Genomic DNA, 21,211 nt, shown 5'->3' on the forward strand with positions numbered 1-21,211 from the left:
TCCTGATCATTGTTTGTTTCAGGATCTTATGACGAAGAGGATTATTGGTAAAGGACGAGAATCAGAAGGTCTGTACATTTTGGATACCCAGGAACCTCAAACCATTGCCTGTTCTAGTACTTTATCTCCTTTTGAAGCTCATTGTCGGTTGGGGCATCCATTTTTACCTTTGTTAAAGAAGTTATCTCCTCAATTTCATGATGTATCTTCTTTAGATTGTGAATCTTGTCAATTTGCTAAACATCATCGTCTATCGCCTGTTTCTCGAGTTAATAAAAGGGCTAGTCATGCTTTTGAGTTAGTACATTTAGATGTTTGGGGACCTTGTCCTATTATGTCTAAAACTGGATTTCGATATTTTGTTACCTTTGTGGACGATTTTCTCGTATTACTTGGCTTTATTTAATGAAATCTCGTTCTAAGTTGCTTTCACATTTTAAAACCTTTTGTGCTGAAATAAAAACCCAGTTTGATGTGTCTATACAAACATTGCGAAGTGATAATGCCAAAGAATATTTCTCTGATTCCTTCCAGACTTACATGGCTTAGAATGGAATTCTCCATCAATCATCTTGTGTTGATACTCCATCTCAAAATGGAGTGGCTGAGAGAAAAAATAGACATCTTCTTGAAACTGCCAGGGCTCTTTTATTTCAAACACATGTTCCTAAACAGTTTTGGGTTGATGCTGTTTCTATAGCGTGTTTTTTGATTAATCGCATGCCTTCCACTATTCTAAAGTATCAAATCCCTTATAAGATTCTGTTCCTAACAAATTTGTGTTTCCTGTTTAACCTCGTATCTTTGGATGTTCTTGTTTTGTTCGTGATGTTCATCCGTAGGTTTCCAAATTGGACCAAGTCATTAAAATGTGTCTTCCTGGGATACTCTTGTCTCCAAAAAGGGTACAGGTGTTTTTCTCCTCTCTTGAACAAGTATCTTGTGTCAGCTGATGTTACATTCCATGAACATCTTCCTTTCTTTACTGCTCCATCTACACCTGTGTGTCCACAAGAGGATGATGATCTACTAGTGTATCATATCACCAGTCCAGACGCTAGTGTTGTTCCAATACCCCCACCACCACCTTCTCAACCAAAACTACCTATTACTCAAGTCTATTCTCAACAACCTAATCCTCCTGTGACAAGTCTGACACCGGTCTCTTCTTCGTCATCGGATCCAATGCCCAGTGATATTGCTCTTCGGAAAGGTAAATGTCAATGTACTTATCCAATTTTCTCTTATGTTACCTATGATCGTTTGTCCTCTACTTCTTGTTCGTTTGTTGCCTCTCTTGATTCTGTAGGGATTCCCAAAACTGTTCACTAGGCTTTATCCCATCCTAGGTGGCGTGATGCCATGCTTGAAGAAATGAATGCCTTGACTGAGAATGGTACTTGGGATCTGGTCGATTTACCTGCTGGTAAAAAAGCGGTTGGATGCAAGTGGGTCTTTGCAGTCAAATTTAATTCTGATGGATCAGTGGCTTCCCTAAAAGCTCGCCTGGTGGCCAAAGGCTATGCACAGACATATGGAGTGGACTATTCTGATACTTTCTCCCCTGTGGAAAAATTGACTTCAGTTCGATTATTTATTTCTCTAGCAACTACATATGATTGGCCACTTTACTAGCTTGATATTAAAAATGATTTCCTGCATGGAGTTCTTTAGGAGGAGGTTTATATGGAGCAACCACCTGGGATTGTTGCTCAGGGGGAGTCTGGGAAAGTTTGTCATCTTCGAAAATCGCTGTATGGACTAAAACAATGTCCTCGAGCTTGGTTTGGAAAATTCGGTCAGGCAGTAGAGAGGTTTGGGATGAGGAAGTGCAAATCTAACCATATTGCTCTCTATAAGCAGTCCACATTTGGCATCATTCTACTTGTTGTATATGTAGACGATATTGTTATCACTGGGAGTGACACAAAGGGAATCTCATCCTTGAAATCCTTCTTGCAGAGCCAGTTCAACACTAAAGATTTGGGGCACCTAAAATACTTCTTGGGGATTGAGGTGGCAAGGAGTAAAAGAGGCATTTTCCTGTCTCAGAGGAAGTATGTTTTGGACCTGTTAGCAGAAACTGAGAAACTGGGAGTCAAACCATGAAGTACTCCAATGCTTCCTAACCAGCAATTCACAAAGGATGGAGATGATTTTGATGATCCTAAATGATATAGAAAATTAGTTGGAAAGTTGAACTAGCTCACAGTGACTCGTCCTGACATTGCTTACTCAGTTAGTATTGTATGTCAATTTATGTCCTCTCCTACAGTGCATCATTGGGCAGCCTTAGAACAAATCTTGTGTTACTTGAAAGGAGCTCCTGGACGGGGGATACTATATCGGAATCATGGTCACAGTAATATTGAGTGTTTTTCTGATGCAGACTGGGCAAGTTCCAAGATTGATCGAAGGTCCACTACTGGCTATTGTGTTTTTGTTGGTGGTAATCTGGTTTCGTGGAAGAGTAAGAAGCAAAATGTGGTGTCGCGATCTAGTGCAGAATCTGAGTATAGAGCAATGGCACAAGCTTCGTGTGAGGTTATTTGGATTTCTCAACTCTTAACTGAGGTCGGTCTTAAAGTCTCAGTTCCAAGAAGCTATGGTGCGATAATCAAGTTGCGATTCATATTGCTTCGAATCCAGTTTCTCATGAACGAACTAAACATATTGAGATAGACTGTCATTTCGTTCGTGAGAAAATTCAACAAAACTTGAATTCTATAGCATATGTGAAGACTGGAGAGCAGTTAGGAGATATCTTTACAAAAGCTCTTAATGGAGCTCGGATTTCTTATATTTGTAACAAGCTGGGCATGATTGACATCTATGCTCCATCTTGAGGGGGAGTGTTACGAAATTATAGGCTGTAAATATGTAGTATTAGCCCAATTAGGAATAGCTTGATTATAGGAATTATTCTTTCTTTGATTTTCTTCCTATTTTAGTATCTACAAGGCTATATGATTTTCTTCCTTTTTTTGTATCTGCAAGGTTGTATGATTTTCTTCCCTTTTTGTATCTGCAAGGCTGTATGATTTTCATCATTTTTAATATCTACAAGGTTGTATATATATGTACTATTTTCTCAATTGAAAGATATCAATTTCTTCCAATTCTTGTTCTATCACAGAATAGATAGTTTTATATGTTGTAGGTGCCATGAGGGGCAAATGTGTCTTTTTGGTTGTTTTAAGTGTTGCCCTATAAATATTAAATAAATTCTGGCACCACCAGAACTGTTATTATTGGATCGCAACTTTTCTTTTTCTCTTCTCTCGTTTCTCTCTTTTCTTCTTATTTTTTCTACTGTTTTACTTCCAATATAGTATCAGAGCGAAACGACTAGGATTAAGAACAGATTGATCAATTCTTCTTGCTGTCTTCTTCAGAGTGAGATCAAAAGGACCAACTTTCGACTGAAACAGCAGAGCTCTTTACCTCTTTCTTCTCCCCCCTGGTCGTGTACCAGCAAAAAATAGAAACTGAAGTTGCTGAATGCTGTGAGGAGGTGTGTATTAGGTTTCTAACCTTTTTTCTGTGGATCATGTGATCCTTATACCTAAGAATGAGAATTTTGTAGGTCACGAATTACCTGTTTTTAGGTTTCTAACCTTTTTCTATGGATCATGTGATCCTTTTACCTAAGAATGAGAATTTTGTGGGTCACGTTTTGACTGGCAGCATTGCTCGTGGTCCCTCCTGGTAGTTGAGGTGATAACATGGTCTGGAAGTTTGACTGACTGTGACTAAATCTGTTTCAGCCCTAAAATTAACCTAAAATTTGTTTTTTTGAAGAAAAAAAAAATAGAGTTGGTTTGTGCCCAGACTGCAGTGGGTGTATGTGAACTGTAGTCCTAGTGTGTTTCTGGGAGTGATTTGTGTCAGGAGAGACCCTTGGGTGTGTACTTGGAGCAGAATAGTGAACAGAATTATGTCCTCTGAAAATTCTGCAACTTCAGGTGTTGGCGTAGGTAAAAATGGAATGAGTGGGGATGGATATGAGTTTCTCTATGGCTGTGATTCCCTTTCATGGACTCAATTACCTTGAATGGTCCAGGGGAATTAAGCTCTACATCACTGCCAGGGGAAAAATAGGGTAAATGGTAAGGTGAAGGAACCAAAGACTAGAAGTGCTGAACATGACAGATGGGATCAAGAATATAGTATGGTGATGTCATGGCTATTGGTGTCCATGCTGCCACAAGTGAGGAAAACTTTTATATGGGCTAAAACAGTTTGTCAAATACGGGAACAAGCAAAATCTACCTATTCAGAACAAAGACACTATGTGAAGATCTACCAACTGCAAGCTGAATCGTTTACATGTAAGCAGGGGGAGAGGAGTCTCCTAGTATATTACTCAGATTTGACATCAATCTGGAAAAAGCTGGATTATTATCAAAGTGTGAATTGGAAGTGTGATGAAAATGCAAAAGCTTACAAGTCTCTTGTCTCCCAGCAGAAGGTATTTGTTTTTTTCTTGGGGCTGAATTCTATATACGAGTCCATCAAAGTACAGATCTTGGGAAGCAAGGATGTACCTTCAATCTAGGAGGTCTATGCCTTAGTCTAGTCTGAAGAGAGTAGAAGAAGTGTGATGAATTGTTCAAAAGGGGAACCAATTGCCTTGGTAGTCAAGGGAGGTACAAGTGGAAACGGAGGGGGTTCTTTTAAGAAAGGTGACTTCCAACTGGAAATGTCATGAGTGTTCACAGAACCAGTCAGCTCATGCCAACTGGAAATGTCAAGGACAGCAGAATTTGTTTCGAACGGAAAGAGTGTAGCCTTCTCAACTGATGGGAAGAGTGTCATGACATCTTGCAACATTCCACCTTCTTCTGTTGCCAGTCCTCCAGATTTCCTTCAACCACCAGCTTCGAGCGCAAAGAAACCACACAAACCTTTGAGGGCATTCCCTTCCTCATTAAAACTTGAATCTTCTTGCCTGTTTTCTGTGATATCCTCTGGAGTAGCAATAGGTGTAGGCAGTTTTTCTTTTAACCATCTTCTATGTTCCAGGTCGTCCAGCAAACCTTGCTCATCCCTGTTTTCCCCTTCCTTTTGTAATGCAAATTATTTGTTTTTTACCCTTACCGAAAACTTCACTCAACTGAATATATCCACCTCTTCTGTTAGACTTCTTTGCCACAAAAAAAGTCCTCCCCTGTGAACTCAGTTTTCCTTCTCCTTTCCATTCAGACTCTATAATTCCGAAGAGTATGCTGTCGATAAAACCTTTCAGCCACCCTAACGCCTCCCTGTTTAGAAGCACCACAGACCTTTTGTTTTCTCTGATCTTGACCATCGACCCTCCACTTGTTTCTTCCAGCAGGAATCTTTTCTTCTCAACTTCCAACACCTTCCTCCACCTAGTTCCAGGCACAAACTTCTCCTCCATATTCCTTCTATGACTGCAGCAACAGGAGTCTACTAGCCCCTTCCTCAAAGCTTGCCGAAAGCTCTCCCAATTAGCAATTCAACTTAAATCATTGTTTAGCAGGATAACATCCAAAATCCTATTGTTGATACAACCATGTGAGGGTATAGGAATCACTCATCATAATTAGCATAAACTGAAGAAAACTCGATAAACTTCACTGTTCTTTGTGTAAAACGTCCATACATATTTATAGACTCTATACACGTAATAATCCTAGGAGTCAACTGTTGTACTCATAATAGTCATAGGAATCAAACTGTTAAGACCAATAATTCAAGGACTCAAACTAAGCTGTCATATCTTATTTCAATTCAGAAAAGACTCAATAACTCTAATCCTACTTATGCAACGACTCTAAAATTTTAAACATAAACAAACTATAAATAGACAATGAAACTCTATTATTGGACCCTATAGAAAATTTCTAAAATAGCAAAAATGTCCCTGGTGTCCAAAACTACAGAAATACATAAAATTTCAGAAATTTCCAATTTTGACTCTTCAGCTCCTGCATCAGATAGGGATGTCAAATTCATGAGTAATTTGACAAATTGTGGGTACAAAGTTCAAATTCTCAAGTGCATTTCAGCCCCAAATGGATAGTCAAATAGAAGTAGTTAGTAGGAGTTTGTGGAATTTGTTGAGATCCTATAAAGGAAAGAGTTCAAACATGGGATATGATTCAAACCACAACAGAGTTTGCTCACATAGCTCAATTAATAGGACAACAGGAAGGCCACATTTGTCATTGTAATGGTGTTCAAGCCATGGCATCATATTGATATTGTTGCCATGCCTAAAACTTCTAGGTCCAACCAGGAAGTTGAAGATTACACTAGGCACGTCCATGATATACATGAAGATGTTGAACAAAAGTTTTCCCTTAGTAATGAGAAATATAAAATTAAGGCAAATGGACATAGAAGGTTTATGGAGTTTACTGCAGGAGACAAGGTGATGGTTCGCATGCAAGTATGCAACCTAATATAGCTCGTCTAGACCAAGTTTCGAGCTGAACTCAAGCCCAATATATAGGCTCATTTTCTATTCGAGCCTAGATCAAACCTAATATATCTCAGATCGTAAGGCTCGCAAGCCTAATCGAACATATATATAATATTTTTAGTTATTATATGTAAATAATAACTATTTTTATAATTCTTAAATTTTTTATATGTAAAATTAAAAAAATATATATTTATAATTTTTTAATTTTATAGGAAGCTTCGCTCACAGTCGAGCTTGAGCTTACAAGCTTTTGAGTCGAGTCAAACCCTCTAACTTGAGCTCAACTCTCTGGTTCAAACCGAGCTCGAGCATCATGGCTTTCTTGCTAGCCGAGCTCAAATAGCCAAATATTCAGCTTGGCTTGAATCCACCCCTAATTCTAAGAATTCAGGTAGGTCTATCTGTTGCGGCTCTTTTATGGTGGAAATTCTTGCTGACTCACCCCAAAGGGAGCATTTGGTGTCATCTGACGAGGATTCTGCTAGGGTTGAAAGAGACAAGGGAGGAAAGGAGGCTGGGGTAGAGAAAGGAGAGGAGAAGGGAGTAAAGGGGATGAAGATTCTCAAAAGAGGTATAGAGGAGGGGGGAATTCGAAGGAGGGGAAGCCAGGAGGTTGGAAACAAATAGTCAGCCTGAAGAAGCGAGCAAAGGAGATGAGAATGGTGGGTCAGAAGTTCGAGAAGAGCATTTACGCTTTGAGTCCCAGTTGGAATACTTGGAATCGACTTAGGCCAAAGAAGGAATTCTGAGATCAAGGAAAGGGATGCTTCTTCTTCAGTCTTTGAAGAAAGTGAGAGAGCCAAGCAAGTTCCAACTTATCCATGTGTCAAAGGTTTTTTCACATTTATGGTGTGGTTGGTGCTGGTCCTACCAACAAGTTCAAGAAAGTTTATAAGAAAAAAGGCTCAAAAAATAAAGCTTTGAAGATGAAAGTTGTGGAGATCAGGGGAGCCAAGTGCCAAGATTCACAAGGGGTTCAGTTGCAACGGACGTTGGCTACTAAAGAGAGGCTTGTCTATATAAAGGGATCTACCAATCTGTTTTCAGCAGTGAATGAATTGAATATTTTCTTTGAGTATTTGGGAAGTGTGGCTCCAATCTAGAAGTAGAGTTCTAAGGTGAGACTCCAAGAGTCTAATTCAAGGCTGTGTGACTCAACCAACTACTCTTTTTCTTTGCATCCTATCACATATCCATCATTCTCAAATCTCAAGCCGCATGGGTTTTGGGCCGTGCTGCATCAGGAATACTTAAGGCTCTGCATCACGAGCTGGCAAATTTCAGGACAGCATTGAATAACAGCACAAATCAAATTGCACATAGTGGATAGTGGATTCGTACAGAAAAACTAGAGGAATCAGGTAGTCATCGTTATTAATATATAAAGGCTGTGTCTAGATCTGAAGCCTGAAACGTGCCATTTCTATGTAATCTTACCATTTGTTTCTATTGTGGACGCAAGCACCAGAACTGGCAACCAAAGGGATTAATTCAAATAATCAACATTGCCTTATACTATCCTATAATATAATCTCAGAACTAACTATATGAATAAACAGTAAAAAAAAACACTATAATTGTATTTTAGTGCAGCATAGGGTAATCTATTACAGGCAACGCATATCCATCCTTTCTTTCCTCATGTTATCCTAGTACGGATGGTTTTAGAACCGACTCATGAACAGAGTTGATCCTTTTCCTTACCTTTTTTCTGTCCCAAGAAGGTCCCAAGCTAGAAAATTCTACATAATTCATTTAATGAATAACAACAGCAAAGGTAAACAAAAATAAAATAAAATAAAATAAAAACCACTGAATTGATGGCATTTTCATTCAACAAGCAACATAAGTGTCTAATCAAAATCAGCAATAATTCACCTTGTGCAGTTCAGTTCCGTGGAGATAAGTGTCGACTTCATCCAAAGTCCAGACCACAGGCAGGCACTCTCTCTCAGGCAAGATTTGCAAATATCCAGCCCAGGGCGATGCCTCCCCCAAGCTTTTCTCATACATGAGCGCAACTGAAAGACCCAGAGAACCTGCTAAACCTGCTTCTTCAATCATCTCCCGAGCAGCAGATGTCTTAATGGTGAGACAAGCGTTCTTGGGTATTGTCGCTACAAGATCCCCTTCCGCCAAACCGCAGACAGATCTCACTGATATCCCTTCATCGCCGCCGTCAGTTAATTCGAGAGCGTCGCTGCAAATAATGCCTTGGGATCTCATCCAACGCTTGAATGCTCTCAATCGCCTATACATGTTTATGATTAAGAACAAAAGAAATACCATCGACTTCTAACATCAGTAGACATCAATGTAGCTTGTAGAGAGAGAAAGAGGGAGGAGAGATGAACCATTACCTGCTCATTGCCGGAAAACTCTCAGTAGAGCCACTTTGTTAGCTGTCGGGCGGCGAGCAGAGCAATTTGCTGGTATTGATGGAGGAGGGCCTACGTTTTATGCTTTAGGCTCAGGCCCGAAAATCGCGGGTTGCACTTGCACCCAACCACTTAGGCCCAGCCTGCAAGATATATATTTGTGCGTGTATGCTTTCATTTATTAAAACACCCCTTATGGTTTTATAGATTTACATAAAATACTCTTATAGTTTTATTAAACTATAATTTGCATTTTACTAAAATACTATATTAGTTTGCAATCAATTTATTTAATTGACTTAGGACGATGGAAAATGATAATTTTGACCTAACATTCATTTGAATAAATTTAATAAAAATAAAGTAAAAATAAAATATCATTTTTCCCTAGTAAGACAGGCAATCACTTTATTTGATCAATTTTGTTTTTCTATACAAAAAAGTGTTAAGAGTAATTTCGGAATAAACAATCATGGGCCCATCCTTTGAACATTTTCGTTAAGTTTAAGTGATCATGTTACTATTTTCAAATCACAAAACAAACACTTCTTAATGAAAAGTCAATTAAATAAATAGATTGTAAACTATAATGGATATTTTAGTGAAAAAAATTATAGAATAGGTTTAAGTAAATATATATATATTAAAACAAAGTGGTCAAAAAATTTTATCCTTTTTTTGAATTTTTTATTCCATATCATTTTCAAGACAACCAATAAAAGAAGAGTATATGTAACCCTATTTCCCCCTCTTGCCTATTTGGTGTGGAACATCTTTAATTTTTAACTTTATCTCCTAGTTTTTTGGAGTTTTGTATTTTCACGCAACTGTCAACCAACTTTATCTCTTATTTTTCTCACTTGCTACTTGGCAAACTTTCTATTCACGTCATTATCTATTTTTGAGAGAAAAAAGGGGGCAGAAAGAGGACTTAATCAAGCATACCAAGCGAAGAATACCAAATTGGACGTGACCAAGCAGACCAAAGCTAAATCCCGTGCTCGACAAGAACACCAAATCAGGCATGACCAGGCGGAAAAACATTATGACAAGGAGAGAGCTAGAAGACCAGGCGTGATTAGGCATGAAAGTAGACCAAGTAGAACAGGTGTGTTTTGATTTTGTATTCTACGAATAGAGTATACAGTTATCAGAAATTCCAATTTTAGACATTAAAATTTATATTAAATTAGCTTTCCTGTTTGTTAAGTGATGGAGGGTGATTGGACCCGACCTCCTAAGAAGGTGACACGTGGACGTGACTCGACATAAGCAACAGCTCAGCATGACAGCCTGTCTACAACTGAGTAACGAGCTCGCTAAGGTCCTCGCAGGACAACTCGCTACAATACAACTCACCACGGAATGAGCTCGCTACAGCGCGAGCTCATGGACCCCGGTATGTAGAAATGGAATACTCTAAGTCAAGTCTATCCCAGCTCACGAGCTGAGAGAATCAGCTCGCTCCAATACTTAGGCAAGAAGACTGCCCCAAAGGCAACCTCAAGCGGAATCATCTTGGGACACATCTAGGAGCTCGCTGCAAGGCAGCTCGCTATGGGATAGCTCGCTACAAAGCAGCTCGCCGTTAAGCGACGCGGCGTTCTCAGGAAGCTTCTTATCTGACGAAACCGTACCCGTCAGACTGCATCACGTCTCTTGGCTGACGGCACAATCCTTGCCAGCCCAGCAAACTGCACCCACGTCTCTCAACAGGTGGTGGCGTGTCTGTCCTTTCCGAGTCGTGCCCCTCATCCGATTAGGCATTACTCTACGGCAGTCACCTACGCAGCCCTGGAAAATAACGGATTCGATAGAAGGCCAGTGGCGGTTAGCTCTCTTTGCATCCCTTACAGCTCTCCCAAGTATTCTAACTTAAGCATCGGAGTATTCCCATCGGGCGAGCTCCCCGAGAATCCTTCGCCTTCCTCTTCTCAAGTACCGTCCGTCGCCAATTAGGAGCCAAGCGCCCGCCAGCTAGAAGTGTCCGAATTGCGCTGCATCATTTGGCGTCGTTTGTGAGAACGCTTCGAAAAGCCTTCCTCTAGTCTCTGCAACTCTCTCAAAAACTCTGCATTCATGGCTTCCCTAGTAATGCAAGACGTGGTGCCAACCAGAATGCTTTTGGGGAACAACATCAGCTCCCCATTGTCTGCATTGGATAGTTCACCGTCCCCCTCTCCGTGGATGAAGTTCCTAGCTTGAATGTGCCTCACACAGTGGCACCTGCGAACGCTCCACTCCCTTCCACGATCGGAGCAACCTTTACTGAACATTTCGTTATTCCCCCAGTGAGCAACCCAAACCAGCTTGAAGACCTGGTGCAGTGCATGCGAGCCATGCAAGCTCAAATGCAACAGTTCCAGCAATTTCAACTTTACCAGCAGCAAGTTTTGCATCAAGCTTCTCAGTACCAATACCAACAGCAATTCCCTTCACTGCCTCAAGCCCATCAGCCGCTTCCCCCTCGACACTCAGCCTCGAAGCAAACCAAGCCCTCCCACTAGAGCGAACATCCTCGCCGGGGAGAGGCCCCTCAAACCCAAAATCCTTCCAAAAGCCAAGCCTCATCCCACGGCAGGAAGGAGAGACTAGTCACCCCTGCCTCGCAGCCTGCAGGCAGGTCGAGGGCCTCCCAGCCGGTCAGGCCCGTATCGCCTCAACACTTCAAGCTCCCGCTCACAGAAAACCAGTTTGAGGTCCTAGCCGCAAATTACAGGCAAGGCCCTTCGGTTCACAGCTATCATCAGCAGTCCGAACCCATCGAGCTCAGTAATACTGAAGCCAGCAACACCAATGCCGAGCTGACGAAGCAGCAACAGAGGCGCCGACAAGCTCGCTGAACTACTACCCGCATCCTACCTGAGCTCAAGGGTAAGGAGGAGGTAAGCTCAGATGAAGTAAAAGCTACCCCTCTCCTTTCAGTCCCTTCCCCCTATCATCAAAAATTCTTGCGGTCCCTATGCTAAAGGACTTCAAGCTTCCTCCCCTGGATAAGTATGATGGATCCTTCGATCCGAACGACCATGTGGACACCTTCTAGTCCCAGATGCACTTGGCAAGGGCCAGTGAATCCTGTATGTGCGTGGCTTTCTCCACCACCTTCAAAGGGGTGGCCCGCTCATGGTACCGAAACCTTGCGCCTGGATCGATAAGAAGTTGAGCGCAGTTCGTGCAAGTCTTCACCTCCTTGGCATAGTCCAGAAGGAAGGGGAGTCCATTCGGAGTTATATCAAGCAGTTCAATGACGCTTGTTAGCGAATACCCGATCTGGACCCCGCAGTTCATCTCAACGCGGCCAAGCGAGGCATTACTCATAAAGAATTCAAGTGGCATGTGGTTGTTAATCAGCCCAAGACTGTGATCGAGTTCCTCAAGCTCGCATATCAGTTTATAGGGATAGAGGAGGAAATCAACCAGAAGAACGCAAGTGCACTCGAGAAGAGAAAAGGGAAGGTGAGCCCTCAATTCAAGGGGATGGTAAGAAGAAAAAAGACCCAACTCGAGGGCCAAGGCTGAGTCAGCCTTTCCGAGCTCCAGCAGCCGAAAGAACGGACTACACGCCCCTAAACGTGAAGTGGGCCGAGATCCTTATGGCAATCAAGAACGCCCCATATGTGAAGTGGCCAACTCGAGGGCCAAGGCTGAGTCAGCCTTTCCGAGCTCCAGCAGTCGAAAGAACGGACTACACGCCCCTAAACGCGAAGTGGGCCGAGATCCTTATGGCAATCAAGAACGCCCCGTATGTGAAGTGGCCACCTCGGCTGAAGGCTGATCTTAGTGTAAGGAATAAAAATCTGTATTGTAGTTTCCATAAAGACCATGGTCATATCACCGAAAATTGTAAAAACCTCCGTGGCAAGATAGAGGAGCTCATCCGTCGCGGATATTTGAAAAATTTTGTACAAAATAATAATAATAATAATAAAGCAGGTCGGCAGGCAGAGCAACCACAGAGGCAGCCCCCGGAAGAGATACCAGTTTGGGGGACCATCCATGTGATCGTCGGAGGTTTGACTGTCGCGGGCTTCACTTCGGCTGCAGCTCGGGCATCAGCTCGCGAGGCTGCCAGGGAAGAACAAAATCCCCCGAAGCGGCCAAGGACGGAAGATCCGATCTTCTTCACAGAGGATGATGCGCGTGGGGTCCACTACCCCCATGATGATGCACTCATCATAAAGATAAAGATTAATGACTTTGAACTCAGGCGTGTCATCGTCGACTTCGGCAGTTTGGCAGATATCCTCTTCAAAACAACATTCGACCAGCTCCAGCTCCAAGAAAGCAACCTGAAGCCCGCGAACACTCCCCTAGTAGGCTTCAGCGAAGAGGAAGTCAGGCCCTTGGGAAGGATTACAATACCTGTGGAAGTCGACACCTAGCCTAGCATTGTGAGGCTCAACCACGACTTCTTAGTGGTCGCAACCCCCTCCCCATACAATGCCATAGTAGGTCGGCCGATCACCCATGCCCTACGTGCAATGGTCTCCACTTACTACTTGGCAATGAAGTTCCCCACTAACTTCGGAATCAGGATAGCGTGAGGTGACCAGCTTGAGTCTCGCAAGTGCTACGTCACCACCCTCAAAGGGAAAGCCAAGGTGGTCGACGACCTCGAGCTGGAGCAACCTACGAAGTAGTGCGAAGAGCGAGCTGCACCCACAGAAGAGACTGTCTCCATCCCGGCATCGGCAGAGGATCCAGCTCGGACACTTCAGATCGGCGCTTCCATAGAGGATCCCCTGCAATCTCAATTGGTACGCTTCGAATTTTTGCATAAATTTAACATGAAATTGAACCCCAATAAGTGTGTCTTTGGTGTCACCTCGGGTAAATTCCTGGGCTACATCATTAACCGGTGCGGCATTGAGGCCAACCCGGATAAAATAAAGGCCATCCTAAACATGGGACCACCCCGGAAACTGAAGAAGGTTCAGAGGCTGAATGGTTGAATAGCTGCTCTGAGCCGCTTCATGTCCAAGACGGCAAACCGCTGCCTGCCTTTCTTTAAGGCAATTAAAAGCAAAGGTTTTGAATGGACCAAAGAGTGCCAGTTCGCATTCGACGAGCTCAAAAGGTACATTGCTAGTATACCGGTCTTAACCCGGCCTAAGGAGGGCGATGTTTTAGAGTTGTACCTCTCGAAATGTAATGAGGTGGTCAGCTCGGTATTGATAAAAGAGGTAGATCGGGTCCAACGACCTATCTACTATGTTAGTAAAGTATTGTAGGGAGCAGAGACGAGATATCCAGAGATAGAAAAGTTGGCCTATGCACTAGTTATTGTGGTCCGGAAGCTCTGCCTATACTTCCAAGCTCACACTGTCATCGTCCTCACCAACAAACCTCTGAGGCAAGTTCTACTCAAGCTCGAGGTCTCCGGTAGATTGACGAAGTGGGCCATTGAGCTCAGCGAGTACGACCTCCAATACAAGACGTGAATTGCTATCAAGGCCCAAGCCTTAGCAGACTTCGTCGCGGAATGCACTTTCAACTCCGAAGTCCCCAAGCCGATCGAGCACAAGGCCCCCAGCTCGGGCGAGCTTGAAGTTCCCAGGCCGGTTGAGCTCGAGCACCATTAGGTAGCAACCAGTGCGACATCTCTCCTAGTTGGGCCAAGTGCAAACTGGGATGAGGAGACTTGGATCCTTCACGTAGATGGCTCATCAAACCAGCAGGGTGGCCAAACCGGAATCGTTCTATATGGTCCAAGCGGCACAAAACTGGAGTACGCACTATGCTTCGAGTTCGTGGCATCCAACAATGAAGCGGAGTACGAGGCGTTAATAGTCGGGCTAGCTCTAGCCAAGGAAGTCATCCGAATTTCAACCCTTATTCAAATACATACAATCCAGGTTGGAGGAGCCATCCGAATTTTTCATGGAATAACAACCAACAACAAGCACCCATGGGATTTTAACAACAGCTGCCCCCACAAGAAAAGAAGGGAAATTTAGAGGATTTGATTTCTAAGTTCATTAATACTATTGAAGCAAAGTTCCAGGATCATGAAAAGAGATTCTTAAATCAAGAGACAACTATTAAGAGCTTAAAAATTCAAGTGGGGCAAATTGTGAGCACATTGTCAGAAAGAAGAGAGGGACGGTTGCCTAGCAATATAGAGAAGAACCCAAGGGAGCAAGTGAATGCCATTGCCTTAAAAAGTGGAAAGGCTATTGGCGAGATCAAGGATGACGATCAAAAAGTTGAGGTAGCCGATTCTTAAATGGAGATCGAAGGGAGTACACCTAAACTGAATTTAGATGCTATTCAAATTCCTCTCCCCTACCCAAAAAGAGTTTTGAAAGCTAACTTGGATGAGGAAGTTAAGGAGGTTTTGAACTATTTGGAGGACGGTCAAGAAGGACAAGGTAATGCTCATTATATTATGTTGTCGATTTCTAATAAGAGACCATTACCCTCTGTTTTGCAGGCCCCTATTCCAAATTTGAACCCACCCATTATGATGAAAGGGGAGTACACCGAAAGTTGCGACCACGAGAGTTAGAGGATCCGATTCATGTTTATTAAAAATAGAGAAGTTTTTTTTTTCCTTTTTCTTTTTGTTTTTACATTTCTAGTTTAGTTTTTCTACCCTTTCTTTGCATTTAACCTCACATTGGGGACAATGTAAGTTTTAAGTGGGGGGGGGGGGATTTAGGATTTAGGTTGTGTTCTTGTGAACTGAGTAAGGAAATATGATCAGGGAGCACACCATTCATCTGAAGCCATCTCTTTTAAGCTAGTCCTAAATTCAGGTTTAAGTAAATAGGGTAAATATTTTACCAAGCAATTCAATTAGTAGGACAGAGCATAAAATAAACCTACCAACCAAGCAATTCAATAGTAGGATGGAGCATAAAATGCACCCACTAACTAAGTCCTAAAAGTGAGATGGAGCATAAAATTCACTCACTTCCACCAAGAAAAAAAAAAAGAAAAATAAAAGAGAGCAAGTAAAAATGTTTTCCCTAGTTTACTACCTGGTTTGTAGTAGTAAAGAAGGGATTGGCTGATAGATGAGTTGTGTATGACTTGGTTGTGTTGATTTAACGGTTTGTAGTAGTTAACCTAGAATATTTGTGGAGAAAGATGAAAGAGAGTCAAGTTTAAAAATCGGTAGGATAGTTAGTTTGTTTTTGTTTTATTTTTGCTTGAATTTTGTCTTGCCCAAGGACGGGCAAAGTTTAAGTGTGGGGGGATTTGATGCGAATAAAAATTATTATATTCTTATCTCTAATATTCAGTCTTTTTACACTTAATTTACATTAAATTGGACTCATCACTCTGGTATTTTGATTCAGGGCAAGGAAAGAAGTCGCAAGAAGGAAAACAAGGCTAACGGATGGTTGTTCATAGTTTTGGCACCGTTCAGTAATCTAGGCCTAACTCTCATATCCGAGCTCCGATTGGGCTTATTCAAGATGCACTAGAAAGATAAGAGAGAAATATACAACTTTCATATTTTGGGTTTTGATAGATTCGGTCTGAACCGAGGTCAAAATTAGGCCCAAAGCTGGAGCATATCCGCAATAAAACCTAGTTCACAGCTGAAGCCCAATTCACAAAAATGCCTTGTAGCAACCCAAATTATTAAAGAAGCCCAACTCGAATTCAAGAATGAAGAGTCCTATCGGATTTAAATTTCAATATAATTCTAGAAGGATAAGAGGATTGAGATTACTAGATAAGAGATAGGATAGGATTAGATCAAAACCAATTAGGACTTTCTGATTTTGAGGATAATCTCCTAAGAGGAGTTGGAGAGAGCCCCTCCTCCTAAAGCTATATAAAGGGGGGGGGGACCAGCTTGAGGTGTCAATCAACAATTGAATTAATCAATTACTGTAGTCCCTCTAAAGACAATCAAGAAGATCATCAAGAAACTAAAAGAAAGAGATCAGCAAATCAAGAAAGCTTCAAGAAGGAGGTGGCAGCAAGAAGAAGAGGAGATCTCAGCTCCATGGGTGAATTCATGAGTTCTTTCTTTCCTCTTGTTTGCTTTATTTCCTTTATCATGATCTGATTTATTTTTAGCTAGGGCTGTGGAAAACCTAACCATGATAATGAATATATTTTTATCATTATGATTTATCCAAGATCGTGATTTCCATATAGTCTATGAGTTATTTGCTTAATGCAATTAGGAGTGGTCATCTCTTAATTGATTAGGTTTATATGAATGAATCGGGAAGGGAATTTATATATTTGACCACATAATTCCTGGTGTGAATTGAATGGTATATAGGGATATATACACATGATTCATCTAAATATATGGGTTTTTCTTGCACTTAATGCATTTCTATCGTTGAGAACTCTAGTCGAGGGATCAAGGGTTACTTGATAGAAATAGGTTTAATATATCTTGGGAAAGAATATTAAATAAAAGTGGGAAAAACTTCAGTTTATAGGAATGACAAATGATCTTGGTTAATCGCATCCATTAATATTCATTAGAAGGGTTAGGTGGACCAATGGTCCTAGCGATTTCATTTAATCACTGCGTATTCGGTTATTGATTGCCCTTGCTTTTATTTTCTTTTTTATTTTCAGTAGTTCTTACTGTTGGATCTGAATTTCGATTGTCCAAATAATTAAGGAAGGCTGTAGTTCTAATACTTATTGATGGGTTTGTCAAATCCCTTAAAATTAGTACTAGTCCCACAATAAGATATTTGTAGTAAAAGTGGTACTAGGTCAAATCCCACAGGGAGCTAACAATAATCTCTTAGCTGAATAGATAATATTACTGAGTGAGAAAATTAAATGCTGAAATTAAAAGAAGAAATAACAAACTTAAACAAATAAGAGAAATCAGTCTTACCAAACTCTGGTTTAGGGGTTCGGTTTAGCCAATTGGCCATCGATCATAGGTATCCCTGGTAATCTTGCAATTCAAGCATTTAACCTTAGATTTATTAGGATAGCCATAATAAACCTTGTGTTTTCCTAATTCAGCTGATCAAACCCAGCATTCGATCAACACTTATCACTACTCAACTGGGTACAATAGCGTTCCATATTATCCAGTGATAGCATTAAGATTTGTGAAAATATTTAAACCAAAACAATAATAATTGAGATAGCTGCAATTATTGAATCTTGTTCCATCGATTCCTTTTAGGTTAAACCATGTCAATACATTGGTCAAAGGCTGTCATGAACAATTGACCCAAAAAGATATTAACATAATTGCTACTTGTACCACTATTCATGACAATTACGGATCACTAAAATCATGGATAGCAGTAGGAAAATCAACATTAATTCAGTTTCTCAGACTAATTAACATTAACGTCCAATGAAAATATGCACAAGAATCAATGAATACTTGAATTAGAAAACAAGAACTTAAATTAAATACAGAACCTCGCAATGACTCAATCGAACCTCCCCCCTTGAACCAAAAAAGAGAAGTTTAGCTTGAGTTGCTTGGTGTTCTCTTGGATCTTAGAGTTAGTGATGCTAGAGCTGGTCCACCCCCCTCTTTATATAGCCAAAGGAGAGGGCTGTTTTCCAACTCCTTCTAGGAGATCATCTTATCTTCAGGGAGTCCTGATCTTCTTTGAACTAATCCTATCCTATCTCTTATCTAATCCCCAACCTTCTTATCTTTATAGGATTACATTCAAAATTTAGATATAATAAGACTCTCTCCCTACTTGGAGGTTACATTTGAATTAGGACACTAGGCTCTTGAATCCGAGTTAGGCTTCTCTGATAACTTGGGCTGCTTCTAGGTTCTTCTACAAGTTGGGCTTCAGCTATGAAATGGGTTTGGCTACGAACTTGCTCCGACTTTGGGCCCGGTTTCATACTCAAACCCAGAAACATAAAAGTTGTGGGCCTTCCTTTCATCTTTCTAATTCTTTTTGAATTGTCCAATTTGGAGTCCAGAATTGAGAGTTATGCCCAAATTACTGATTGTCGCCGAAGCTGTGCAAAATCACTCGATTTGCCCTATTTTCTTCCAATTGCCTTCTTTATTGCCCTGAATCGAAATACAAGAGTAATGAGTCCATTTAAGTGCTAAAGTAATGTAAAAAGATGAAAATTAGGGGATAAAATAGGGTTCTTTTTAGTCTCATCAAATCCCCCCACACTTAAACTTTGTCCGTCATCGAGCAAGGCAAAACTCAAGCAAAACAAGAGAAACTAACTATTGAATCTCTCTTCTTTTTCTCTATACGAGGCCTGGTCCATTGCATGCTTTGGTCCAGTCTTGGTAACCTTCCCCCATTCATCTCTTTCTCCCCTTTTTCTCATCCAAGAGTGATCGCAAACCACCATTCCTCATGGTCCCAAGTTAAATCGATAGTCAAGGAGACAAGCCTTCCTGGGCTGAAACTCCTTGGACTAAACGGGTGCTCATTGCTTTTAACAAACCAATTAAGACAAATTCAATTACCTTTCTTTAAATCAAAATAATGTGTGCTTATTGCCATAAGCTTGTTATGTATCACATCTCCACCACTTAGTATGAATTCCAAGGATTTGAAGGTGAGAACGGGGTTGGGGTTCTAGGGTGAGTGCATTTTATGCTCCATCTCACCCTTGCTTTCATTTGTAGATGTGAATGCATTTTATGCTCCATCTCACATTAGTCACGATTTTATTTTCTATTTTTTTTCACAAGAATCACAGGGTCTCGCCGCCTGATTCATAATTTCATTGGTCGTGGTCTCAATATGCCTAGCACAGCAAGTAATCAACCGTGTTTTTATATGGAAATCAATCAAACCTTTATGCATCTTGCCTATTGATCGATTAAAATCATGAGGTACCATATGCAGCCAAGAACGATTCAGTTAGTCATGCTTGCATCCTAGCCTATCTATTCAGCCTAGGCACATGATTCCTGATAAGTTGGAATCGTTCAAGGATAAGCTTCCGGGGAGCAAAAATTTCAAAAAGCAAGGTTAAAAAAAAGTGATGATCGAAGCATGCTAGGGTTATCCAAATTCCATCAAATTTCCCTAATCCCCTCATACTTAAGTTGTACATTGTCCCCAATGTATGTGATGATTTGGGGGTACTTCCCTGTTCGTCTTGTTGGTTTCCTACTAAACACAAAAAAATCAAAACCAAACAAAATAACAAAACTAACTAAACACAATGGGTTGCCTCCCACAAGCGCAATTGTTTAACGTCGTTATGCTCGACGTTCTCCTCTGCTCCTTTAATCTAATGAATACTAAGGAATGTCCAACGAGATGTCTACCGTAGAGCAGACATTTGCATCCTCATGGGGCAACTGCAATCGATGCTCATTCACCTTGAAGATCTTATCTGTGTCGAGACTTTTGATCTCTACTGCACCATAACGAAATACATTAGTCACAATAAATGGACCCATCCACCTGGAGCACAACTTACCTGGCATGAGTTGGAGTCAAGAATTGTACAATAAGACCTTTTGTCCAATTTTAAATTGTTTTCTTAAGAGTACATTGTCATGGAATAATTTGGTCTTTTCTTTGTAGATTCTTGAATTTTCATATGCCTCTAACCTCAACTCTTCCAGCTCTTGCAACTGGAGCTTCCTTTCCTTCCCCGCTTCTTCCATATTCATGTTGCATCGCTTGATTGCCCAATAGTCCCTATGTCCAATTTCGACCTGCAAGTGGCAAGATTTGCCAAAATATAACCTGTAAGGGGACATACCTATTGGGGTCTTGAAAGTTGTTCGATATGCCTAGAGAGCATCATCTAGACGTAGGCTCCAATCCTTTCTTCCTGGATTCATCGTCTTTTCCAAGATGGACTTTACCTCTCTATTGGAAATTTTAGCTTGCTCGTTAGTCTGTGGGTGATAGGCAGCGGTGATTCGGTGATGATGCACCTCATACCTTCTGAACAAGGCTTCGACGGTTCTGTTGCAAAAGTAGGTCCCTTGATCGCTTATGATGGCTCGAGGAATCCCAAACCTATTGAAGATGTTAGACTTGATAAATCCTACAACACATTTAGAATCATCAGTCTTGGTGGCTTTGGCTTCCACCCATTTTGAGACATAATCGATGCCAAAAGTATATAAGAAAAACCATAAGAGGAAGGAAAGGGTCCCATGAAATCAATACCTCAAACATCAAATATTTCACATATAAGAATGGGGGTTTGGGGCATCTCATTCCTGCGAGATAGTGTACCTGTTTGCTGACATCTTTCACAATTTTTACAAGACAAGTATGCATCTCTAAATAGGGTTGCCCAATACAGCCCACTATCCAAGACCTTTTGAGCTATCATCTTTGGCCCAAAATGGCCACCATAAGCATAATTATGACAAAAAATTAGAATCGATATCTACTCTTCCTCAGGGACACACCTCCTAATCATTTGATCAGAACAAAATTTCCATAGATAGGGTTCGTCC

The 21,211-nt window shown here is 41.1% G+C and overlaps 1 protein-coding gene across 3 annotated transcripts in view; it reads right to left on the bottom strand.

Annotated features, from left to right (window-relative positions):
• The window catches only part of LOC148865451 (SET domain-containing protein), an 89,115-nt gene extending 80,153 nt beyond the window's left edge, over window positions 1–8,962 (bottom strand). For all 3 annotated transcript variants that reach the window (XM_088981191.1, XM_088981193.1, XM_088981192.1), the window contains exons 1-2: window positions 8,815–8,962; window positions 8,333–8,705 (exon numbers count right to left, since the gene is read on the bottom strand). In XM_088981191.1, coding sequence (XP_088837317.1) covers window positions 8,333–8,705; window positions 8,815–8,822 — 381 coding nt within the window. In that variant the 5' untranslated portion in view covers window positions 8,823–8,962. The remainder of the gene's footprint in view (window positions 1–8,332; window positions 8,706–8,814) is intronic.
• Between the last annotated feature and the right edge of the window lie 12,249 nt (window positions 8,963–21,211).

The sequence above is a fragment of the Nelumbo lutea genome, chromosome 3, assembly GCF_056320005.1.
Source record: "Nelumbo lutea isolate HS-2025 chromosome 3, American lotus-T2T, whole genome shotgun sequence".
In the NCBI taxonomy this organism is placed as follows: domain Eukaryota; kingdom Viridiplantae; phylum Streptophyta; class Magnoliopsida; order Proteales; family Nelumbonaceae; genus Nelumbo; species Nelumbo lutea.